Source organism: Eptatretus burgeri, unplaced genomic scaffold, assembly GCF_056783735.1.
Source record: "Eptatretus burgeri isolate ZD-2024b unplaced genomic scaffold, Ebu_testis_v1 Ebu_testis_scaffold_367, whole genome shotgun sequence".
Lineage (NCBI taxonomy): Eukaryota > Metazoa > Chordata > Myxini > Myxiniformes > Myxinidae > Eptatretus > Eptatretus burgeri.
Window position 1 is genome coordinate 26,188 of NW_028222316.1, and position 11,313 is coordinate 37,500.

General features: G+C 43.9%; 1 protein-coding gene and 1 long non-coding RNA gene across 2 annotated transcripts; both read left to right on the plus strand.

Annotated features, from left to right (window-relative positions):
- Window positions 1-447: 447 nt before the first annotated feature.
- On the plus strand, window positions 448-5,685 carry LOC147007252 (uncharacterized). Its single transcript, XM_085867479.1, has 5 exons — window positions 448-554; window positions 1,642-1,802; window positions 3,043-5,107; window positions 5,404-5,473; window positions 5,576-5,685. The coding sequence occupies exons 1-5, from the start codon at window positions 489-491 to the stop codon at window positions 5,683-5,685; spliced, it is 2,472 nt and encodes an 823-aa protein (XP_085723605.1). The 5' UTR covers window positions 448-488.
- A 717-nt stretch (window positions 5,686-6,402) lies between these two features.
- On the plus strand, window positions 6,403-7,332 carry LOC147007253 (uncharacterized). Its single transcript, XR_015054326.1, has 2 exons — window positions 6,403-6,585; window positions 7,041-7,332. It is a non-coding gene; the product is annotated as an uncharacterized LOC147007253 (long non-coding RNA).
- Window positions 7,333-11,313: the final 3,981 nt, after the last annotated feature.

Here is an 11,313-nt window from a genome sequence, read left to right on the forward strand (position 1 = left end):
TGACATGAACTCATCCTGGGAGTTGATTCTTCATTGTGAGATTCAGTGAGTGTGACGTGTGAGTGTTATTTATAGTTTTGGTTACCATGGTAACATGTGTGTATTTCATTTACCACTCATTTTGGGACTCAAATGGTGTCATGTCAAAAGGTGTGGGACGGTAAACCTGTCGATGACGTCACAGTGGACATTTTACACGATCCGGTTTCTCAACGTCACGTGACATTACTGGACATAGTCCGTCCATATAACTTTTTGGGATATCGTGCCAGATATCGTTTTGACCCCATCTCTGAATGGTGAAGAATGAGTTAAAAATTAAAATAAATTCTCCATTTCTGTATCCCGATCCGATCAATTCGTTCTCTTCAAACACCAGGAACACTGACGTCACTGAGGTTGTTTGACGTCACAATGACAATTCCAACAATACAGAAGGTAGAGACGTATTGTTGAAACGTCAGTTGGAGGATCGACGGACGGCAGAGATGTTGGTTGTTATCGCGCTCTTCGTGCTGGTCGTCGTCGGTGGGACATCGCGACCTCCGCAGCAGGTAAGTGGGGATTGTAAGAGATGACGGACTCGGGAAGGAACTCAACACGAAAGTGGGGATTTGTAAGATACCCTCGGGGAAAGGAACACACAAACTGTCACACGTTGGTACTTTTTCAAGTTGGTAAACCGGATACATTTGTGATTTTACAGGGAACCTGTTTGGGACATTTTCTTTTGTCTTATCCGAGTTTAATTCCATTGTAATCGGATCCATTTATAAAAGCTGTCATCCTTGTGCACCAGATCCAGAATATCCCGTCACAATTAGGACAGCCGCCTTAACGTTCTTTCCCTTCAGAGACCAAATTAAGATGGCTGTCTTGTCCAATGGCAATCTTTGGGAGAAGTCAAAGATTCCTGGAGTAGCGTTGAAAAAGGAGTAGGCCAGTGTGTGTTGGTGCACAGTTTAAATGCCATATTTAATCTTCCTTGTCTGTCCTTTCAATGGTTGCGATCTCTCATTGCCATGAGGATGTGATGAGGAATACAAAAGAGAGTTTATCTTTGGTTAGAAACTGCAGGTTTTGGGTTAACTTTACTCACCAAGCAAAGTTGGAATTTTCCCTTCAAGAAGGTCCTTCATGGTCTAGTCGATGGAGGAATCTTCAGGGGACACTTTACTCATTGGTGGACGTTAAAGATCCCACGGTGTTTCTCACAAAGAGTAGGCGAGTTATCACCAGCATTCTGAACAAATCACAAATTCCTTTCAAACCCTTTTACAAAACTGTTCTTGTCAAACATGGTCACAAAACGAATGTACCCAGTGTGAGTAAAATGACACCTTCATGCTGGAGAGGATTGAAAACGGGATGATGATGATGATGATGATGATGATGATGATGAGGATGATGATGATGAAATGTACCTTGAAAAGTTGTGTCTAACCCCTTGTCTTTAACAAATGATAAATTCTCATACATTCCATGACCCGTTGTGTTTGTACTCGAAAAAAAAATTTCACCAACATCTTGTTCTTTGTCACGAAGTTTTGGATTCTGTTAAATAATTGTAAATATATTGTTTCGTTTAATTTGAAATGTAATAAACTTTTCTCCTGTCCCTGCCCTTTTCCATGTCCATAGATTTACCAGAATGAGGCTGCGGAGGAACCACCGATCTCCACATTTTGTGATGTGGTCTTCGTCTCCATTGCCATCTTCTTATTTGTGGTGGTGATATCGTTTCGACCATCGTCGTGCTTCAATATTAAGAAGAGGCACAATAAAAAGCCCCACGTTCACTGGCAAGGAACACAAGTGACATTTTCATCAATATTATAATTCCTTCATCCAAGGGGACAAGATCGCTCAGGAATTTTAAACGAATTTACATTTAATTTTCACAAATAACGAGCAGAGTACCCTTCCTCTGGGTGGGTCGAGTTTGAACATTACTTGCTGAAAAAGTGAAGTCTGTGTTTTCAAGAAGACTGTTGATGTTTGTGTGGTGTGTGTTTAAAAGGTTCTCGATGGTTTTCAGGTCTAAAGGGTATGTTCCAATTGAAGTTAGGGTCGAAGGGGTTGAAAGGGTCCAGTTTCTCTGGCTTGTAAAAATGTTCTAACAAGGTTAACTGGTCTAAAGCTCGAAGTTGTCAATTGTGAAATCTGTATGAAAGGTGTAAAGGGTCCAAATTGTGTGAAGGTCCAAGGGGTCCAAAGGGACTTCAGGGAAGTAAAGGTTTATAAGTTTCTGTGGGGTGAAATGGTTAATGGGTTCCAAAAGGTGAAGGGGTCTAAAGGGTCTTCAAGGGTCATGGGGGTCTTTACGGTTTTGGTGCACTGAGCGATCTTGATGTTCTTTGGGATTTTATCATTATTTGGGGGTCTGAAAGGTCATGGGGGTCTTCAGGATCTTAAGAATTTTAGGAAAGGTTCCTGTTATTAACAACGCTGACATTTGGTTTGTTCAACATTTTGATAATCCTCATACTCACCTGGAGCATCGGTGTCACTGCCTAAGCAGGATCCTGAGCAAGGGTTACACGAGATGTTTTGCCATTGCCTTCCCAGCAGTAGTTTTGGCAGGAATTTGTAAATTGGCCATACTGCCACCAATAGCACGCCCACACTTCATTCTCAAACATCACCGTGGGGATCTTTCACGTCCATCAACTGATGGCAGACGGGACACCCAGTTTAACGTACATCGGAGGAACGGCACACACATTGATTATTCACCCAGTCGGTGAAACACTCAGGATGCTAACCCAGGCTAGTGAGACAGCTTCGAGTCAAGTGTGCGTTCCTGGAGGCCATCTTTCAGCCCAGGTCATATCTTCATGCATTTCTTCCGGTTAAACGTTAAACTTTGCCTGCATGTGGAGCTTTTGAAACGCAGTGTGTGAGAAGGGACCGCTAGAAATGGGAGACAGCCGAACGTGCGACCTTACAAACATATGGACAGACACCACACTTCACATTATATAATAGTTACTGGACTTCATTTTAGCTCAAACTGATAAGTATTGTGTCTGTTTCTTGCAGTTTTGGATGTGGCCGCAAACATTTAAAGAACAAAATTGGAACGAAAGAGCAGCCGTTGCTCGAGGAGGTTCCAAAAACAGAAACAGTGGAGCTGCAGGATGTAAAGGAACAGGATCAGAGGATGATGTTGTGGCAGAGAGAGAATGAAAAACTACAGGAGATGGGGGAAAAGTTGCACCAAAAAGAGGAAGAACTGAAAGAAAGAGAACTGTTAGTTCAGCTTGGAGAGCAAACAGTTCAGGAAAAAGTTGTGCAACAAAAATATGAGGAAGAGGAATGGACGAAAGAGAAAGAAAAGCAGAACGAAATCGAAAAAGAACAGCAGAGGAAAAGCAAGGAAGAGGAAATGAGAAAAAAAGATGAAGAGGAGAAGATAAAAAAACATAATGAAGAGCTAAAGAAAAGAAAGACGGCAGAGTGGAGGCAAATAGAGGAGGAAGATCGGAGAGAATTCCAAAAATTTGTGCAATGGAGGGAATCAGTGTATCAGGAGCATACACGTGCATGGCTTGAGATCGAACGAAAAGAGAAAGAGGTTCTCAAGAGTGAGTACATGGTGGAGAAATTACAGAAAGGGATTTCTGAACTCGAGGGAATGGAGCAGGAAAAACGGGTTCAATTCGAAAAAAGGAAGATGTTAAAAGAAGGGGAAATAAAACATAGAGAGATTGAGACATGCCGGCAAGAGGAAGAGATTAGAGAACGAGAAAAGGATGTTGAGAAAATGGAGAGAATGTTGAACCAACGAGAAGAGGAGGAGCGTGGTCGGCAAGAGCGATTTTTAGAGACCAAAAAAAGAAAAGAGGAAGAGTTGTTCCGGAGAGAGAAAGAGGTACATCAGCTGGAGCAGGAGATTTACAAGAGGGAAAAAGATGTGCACTCTCGGGAACAAGAGGTTTGGCGAAGTGAGGGGAAGGAGGAAAAACGACGAGAGGAGGAAGAACAGAGACGAGTGGAACAGGAAAACCGGAGACAACGAGAAGAGGAAAACCGGAGATTAAGAGAGGAAGAACAGAGACGAGTAGAACAGGAAAAGCAGAGACGACGAGAACAGGAAGAACAGGAACAACGAGAACAGGAAAACCAGAAACCACCAGGACAGGAAGAACAGAAACGACTTGAACAGGAACAACTGAGATTAAGTGCAGAAGAAGAAAGACGACTCAAACAGGAAGAACAGAAACGACTGCAACAGGAAGAACACAGACAAATAGAACAGGAAGAACAGAGAGGACGAGGACAGGAAGAACAGAGACGAGTGGAACAGAAAAAAGAGACAGTAACTGATCAAGAACTCAAAAAACCTTGTCAAAAATCTGACGAGACCAACGAGGAGGCAGAAGCAAATGTTGATGCAGAGGAGGCAGAACATGTGCAAAAGATTGCTGACTGGAAACTGCATCGACAGCAAAAACGGAATGAGAATGTCATTGAGTGGTCTCAAAATTGGAATGAGAAACAACGGGTGAAGCAGCAAGAGAAACAGCTGCTCAAAGAAAAGGAAAAAAAATTCAACAAACAAATGAAGAAGCAAAGACGGGCAGAAAAGAAAAGTACAGAAATTGAACTGAAACCCCATGGTGTTGGTGTGATACAGCAACAACAGAAGCCTCGACATGATAGCGAGCCACAACAACAGAAGCCTCGTCATGATAACGAACCAAAACAACAGAAGCCTCGCCATGATAGCGAGCCACAACAACAGAAGCCTCGCCATGATAGTGAGCCACAACAACAGAACCCTCGCCATGATAGCGAGCCACAACAACAGAAGCCTCGCCTTGATAGCGAGCCACAACAACAGAAGCCTCGCCATGATAGTGAGCCACAACAACAGAAGCCTTGCCATGATCGCAAGCCACAACAACAGAAGCCTCGCCATGATAGCAAGCCACAACAACATAATCCTCGCCATGATAGCAAGCCACAACAGCAGCAACAGCAAACACAAGATGTTGTTCAAGGGTTCCAGCAGGAACAGAAGCCTCATTCTCATCAAGTGCTGCAACAGCAGCAGAAGCAGCATGGTGTTGAGGGGCCCGGCCATATTCAGGACCTTCAACAGGTAAGCATTCTTCCAGGTAAACACTTGATTTGACGAAGAATAATATCCTCAATTGTAGAGATAATTGTGATTATAATTTTGGTGGGAAAGGTAACTTATTGGCACGGTCATCTCCACGCAGGATAAATCACAAGTATTTTAACTCCCCTTGATTGGATTAGATCAACGAATTGACCTTTTCACTGATTACCTGTTTTATCAGTGATTTTCATTCTGTGCCACATCCTGAACAAGTTATCAAACTGATGAACATATCAATGTATTTAATCTTTCTTATTTTTATTGTTTTTCCAAAGACCCCTCAGAAGAGACGCCCGTTCCCTCCTCCGCCACCATCATACGTCAAACCATCCTACCGGATGGAACGTAAGTTACCAAGCATCTTACCTTACAATACACGTTATCCGAAACTTTGTCTAAATTAGATATTCCTCACCTCCATCATGCCCCATTTCGTCTGTGCTTCAGAAGTGTTGAAAACAAATCAATATTTTGCTTCACTTGAAGCCAGACAAGCACCAAACAAATATTACAATTGGTGGAAGTCTGGGATGAGTGTCAGCGATTCCACACAGTAGTCATTGTGTACACTTGGATGTTCATTAAAATCAATTGTTTGAAAAATCGAAATTTTTATTAAAACGCACTTTCATTCAGTGATGAAAGACTTGAGCTCTCTTCCATGAAGCACTCCATCATGGTTCACTTCTACGTCATCAGATGAGGTTTCGTTATTTTAATTCGGACAGTAAGTGGGGATTTGTGGGCTCTGTATGAAGCACAGGAATGATGGAACAAATTGCAGAAATTCCCTTGTAAGTGAAATAAAACATGAACTGAAATGTAGAAAATGAGGGAAAGGGAGAAACACAGAAAAAAAGAGAGAGAGAGAGAGAGAGAGAGAGAGAGAGAGAGAGAGAGAGAGAGAGAGAGAGAGAGAGACAGAGAGACAGAGAGACACAGAGAGAGAGACAGAGAGACAGAGAGACAGAGAGACAGAGAGACAGAGAGACAGAGAGAGAGAGAGAGAGAGAGAGAGAGAGAGAGAGAGAGAGAGAGAGAGAGAGAGAGAGAGAGAGAGAGAGACAGAGAGAGAGAGAGAGAGAGAGAGAGAGAGAGAGAGAGAGAGAGAGAGAGAGAGAGAGAGAGAGAGAGAGAGAGAGAGAGAGAGAGAGAGAGAGAGAGAGAGAGAGAGAGATATAGATATAGATAGATATTCATTCCAGGGTTGTGATGGAAGGCAGGACAATGATGGAGATGATGATGACAATGCTGTTGAGTGGTTTTAACTTCCTTTTGTTGATGTGTGTGCAGAGGAAGAAGTCATATTTATGGCAGCTGGAGAGGAAGATGCCATGTTTGGCTGTGATTCCCTCATCACTCCTTCATGCAAGCTCTCCAGGAATGCAAAGCGATTCACCAGGCTCATGCAGATGGCTGATTCAAGCTTTTTCAAATGAACAATCTCCAGAACTAAGGTACGGTAAACACTCGATGGACTGATTTCATCACCTGGATCCTTTTTGTGTCCATGTTTGTCAATCTGTCACTTCCTTGTTCAAAATACCATGATGAGAAATAAATAATTCCAAGTGTAGAGAATTTAATAAGTTGAGTGAATCCATCAAACAGGTGGAGTCTCTCCCTGGTTTATACAATCAATGCCAATCATGAAGGGAACTGCAGATATTAACCCTTGGTGTTCGCTGCTTGACTTCATCACTGTACATCATGTGTGACTTCATCACTGTACATCATGTGTGACTTCATCACTGTACATCATGTGTGACTTCATTACTGGACGTCATGCGTGACTTCATCACTGTACATCATTGATGACTTCATTACTGTACATCGTGTGTGACTTCATTACTGTAATAACAAACACATTTAAACTCGAACGTTGTATTTACATTTCTTCCCCTCCATTTAGCTGCTGCCATCATCTGGATTGACTTCAAATATTCTGCTGAATCATCTCCAGTCTGAACTGTGACCATGGTCTCCTCCACCTCATTGACTCAAGGACTTGGTCAATCAGAAATCCGATTTGTTTTTTTCCCAACATCCTTCACCCCAACCAGATAACCAAACCCACCTGCAGATTCCATGTAAACAACTTCAATCAAGATCTCATTCAAATCCTGTCCTTAAAACATTCATTGTGTAATTATTGAAAAATTCTCTTCTCATAACTTTTCCTGAATAAAGGTTCCTTTCCATGAGCATCTTTCCATGTTTCTCTAACCTTGGTTTCTCATTTCACTCTCACATCCAAACCTCCACCCTTCAGTTATTCCAGTTCAACGACGGGTGTTCACTTTCTTGTTTGACCAAAAAAAACATTATTTATTTTCAACATTGTCTCCCTTGAGATAATTGCAGTTCGTCCATCTCTGTTGCATCTTGATCAAGGAGATTAGTAAACAGCCTTGTGGTGGAGTCTGCGGGCCTACGGGGAAGGGCATGGTGATGATGCGTGATGGGTGTGATGATGGGAGGAGTGGTCGTGGTGGTCAGTGTATCGGCAAGGGATATGAGGTGTGCGCGCCGCCTGAGGCGTCGTAGTAATGCTGGAGTCGCCCGGCTCGGGAGTGTGCCGAATACGGAATAAAGGGGAGCCGTGGGCACAGTTCGCCCACGCTCGCACTTGTGCAACACAGCCCGGCTCGACTGTTCCTCCGCATCGTGTCTGCCTGCTAAGCATCTCCCATTTCAGTACATTACAAGCCTGACCTTGCTTTTTCAGAATGTTCTCAACCTCTGAAATTATTTCCTCATTATTTGTAGCATCTTACAACTGTGGCAGTTCATCAGCACAGGAATCCTCAATATAATGTCTCTCACCTGATGAAATGGAGAGTCATGAGAGCCTTGACGCTGCAATCCCACAAAAAGTAGCCACAACCTTTCCAGATGACACTTCAATGTTGTTGTGCTTCCAGGGAGGTAAGACGAGCAACAAGGGTTCATCGCACAATCGGGGCCGGGTTCAGTCACATGCCAGACAGGCCATGGCCTCGGGCACCATCTGAAGGGCCCCACACCTAGGGCTTTTGGATGAAGCCTTCACCAATCTCTACAAAACTGAATGTGAATAGACAAATAGGGCATTGGATATGGCCTTCAACATTTAAAATGGCCGAGGGCCCCACAACGTCTTAATCCGGCCGTCGGCACAATGTGTGCTTACACGGCATGCTCTGCTATTTGGTCTCAAGATCAAAGCAGTGAACCCATAACTCTTCCTGAATCACAATCGTGTTCATGACGCCTTCGACGTTTGTTTTAAACTGTTTAAAATTTTCCCTGGAGGTCAAATCACTCTCTCTTCAAATCAGCAGTCAATATCCTGGGAACCCATCTCACTGAGAACTTTCACATGATGGATAAAATTCTAGTATCCAGATCTGATTCTCGGTGAGGATGGACTGCCCTGACCCAGTGATTGGACTCGGTCTCACCAACGTTCCTGTTCATCTTGCGTTGTTGGTCAAAAGCTGTGGAATGTATCAACTTCTTCGAGTGTGGTTGCCTCTTTGGGACATCATTATCTTGGCTCAGACTCAGTGCCGTTTCTTTCTCAAAGAAATTTAGTTGCCCAGTTGTTATTTTTCAGTGGCGCATGAAGGGACATCATCTCCCAGTGTGAACGCCACGTCCTCATGAATTCTCATAGTTTGACCAACTCATAGTTAGACTTCTGTTCAGAGGTCTTGCGAAAATAAACAAAAGGTTGTTTATAAATAAATAAAAACAAGAGTGCATCGATCGACGATCGATATTTATTGGGTATGAACAAATCATAAAATGAGTCAAGCTGGAGACTTTCTGAATGGCCGTCAACATGCTTCTCATTGGCTCCCTCTATCATTTCATTTTCATTGTTCCTTCCACTCCTCTCTTTCGTTATCCTTCCTATCTCATCATATGTCCAGTCCATGCTCAGTGTTATCTTTATGGCCTTCAACAGTGTTATCTTCATCCAACACCTCCATCTTTTCATCTCCAACTCCCTTTCATTATATCAACCATCCTTCATAACCTTTCTCCCAAAATGTTCAGCAAATCTTTATGAATATTTTATTATGATTGAATTGAATAAATGTTCTATTTCTGTTTATACAAATTAATCAATAAAAACCATCTGTGGTAAAAATCTCCTTGTGAAGAAAATGAAATCTCATCAAATGGACACAACACAAAATGTACTGGGGGAATCGTCCACTCGTTCAGTCCTTCTTCATTCATATGCAGCACAAAGTTGTGGGGTGGCATCATTGGCTGACGGCATAACTATGTCAGTGATGCAATGCCCTCTGCTGGTTTGGGCAGGATTTGGAATTTGTTCATGGTGCTGATGATGGCTCACCTCGTCTTCACAAAGGACACTTTGGGATCTTCAACGTCCACCAACTAATGCTGGCAGGTGGGATGCTCCGCTTAATGTCCAACCAAGGGTGGGTACACACATTGATGAATCACTGTGCCTGTCAAACACCGGGATGACAGTTTATATCTTGGTCAGGATTCCGTTCATTCAACCACCCTCACCAGCTCACCCATACTCGAGGGACATTGACTGGACAGGGAGTGCTTGCCCCCGCCGACTCATCCCCCGCCCCTGCCCCATCCCCCCCGCCTTCAATTTGCTTACCCCCGCCCAAAAATTTAATTACCCAGGTCCCGCCTCCGCCTCTTCACTCCCCGCACACACACACACACTGGTCTCTTGATTCCCCGCCCCACTTGCCCCCGGGACCACGCCCCCTTGTCCACCCCCTCACATTCAACCCTGCTTAATTCACCCCAGCCCCCGCCCACTCATCCCCGCCCATTTCCCGCTTTAAATTTGCTTACCCCCGCCAAAAAATCTGCTTACCTTGCCCCCCCGCCTCTTCACTCCTCGCACCCCTCTCAACGAAAAGTGTTTATTCCTCTTCAGAGTTAAAAGTTGACTTTTGCCACGATGTGCGATGCACTCTTCCAGGTACGAAGTTTCTTTCAGTCCAGGTCACAATACTGAGAAAAACGTGACGCGACCGCGAGGAGGAGCACAAAATTGGTCCTTCAGTATTAATATATAGAAGATACAATGTTTCTTGTTACATTTTTTTGTGTCAAATTCACATTCTGAGGAAGTCAGCTTGTGCAGAAGAGGGTTTTGCATTGCAGACGCAATTTTCGAGGAGTGGAATTACACCTCTCAGCAGTGACGGTCTGTCGACGACAGACGTAATGACGTCAGCGAATGACCGATGATGTCATGATGTCCTGACGCCTCTCAGCGTTGACGTCACACGTCACCATGTAAACGAATGAAAAATGAAAAGTGTTTATTCTGCTTCAGAGTTGAAGTTTGACTGTTGTCACGATGTGCGATGCACTCTTACTGGTATGAAGTTTCTTTCAGTCCAGGTCACAGTACCGAGAAAAACGTGACGCCGACCGCGAGGAGGAGCACAAAATTGGTCCTTCAGTATTCATATTCAGTATAGATGGTTCAAGTACATCTTTAGTTCAGCAAAACTTTTTAAATCACCTCTGAACACACCTAACTTCCTTTGATAACCAGAATACCCTAAATAACCAAAACGACCATATCTGCATCAGCGGAGGTTTCAACTCCACTCTCGAAGCCCGATGAGGCAGGAACAGCACTGAATCCCTTGTTGCCTCCACAACACCCCTCGTAAGGTTTTAAAAAACAACTGAATTACAAACACATGTGGTGGTTACAACTCTCTCTTACAACAAGAGAGAGGTGGCAGAGCACAGAGTACTAAGGAATCTAGTGTGTGTCAAAGTGCCAAAGTGTCAGGTCAGGTCATCAATGGGTGAATGCACCGGAGCAGCTAGTTGCTGCATCCACTTTGCTGCGTCCACCTCTGTCTGGTCATCCCCCAAGCAGATGACTGGCCCATCATCATCTCGTTTGAGAAACAACTCATGTTTTAAAGTTTCATGGCGGATATCACAGTTTGGATTTTGGCCGGTGGAGTGTGCGAGGTCTGTGGCTGAGCGGTTGCTCGTGTTGAGGTGGAGCGACACCACCTGGCAAAGTTTTTCAAATTTTCCACAATTTCTGCACTGTTGTCACTGGGCAGGGCACTTTGTAGCTCTGGAGTCGTGCCTGGTGGACCACAGTTGCTGTAATGCAGTGTGGACCATGTGGGGTGTTGCTGCGTATTTTGTGCTGCGAAATC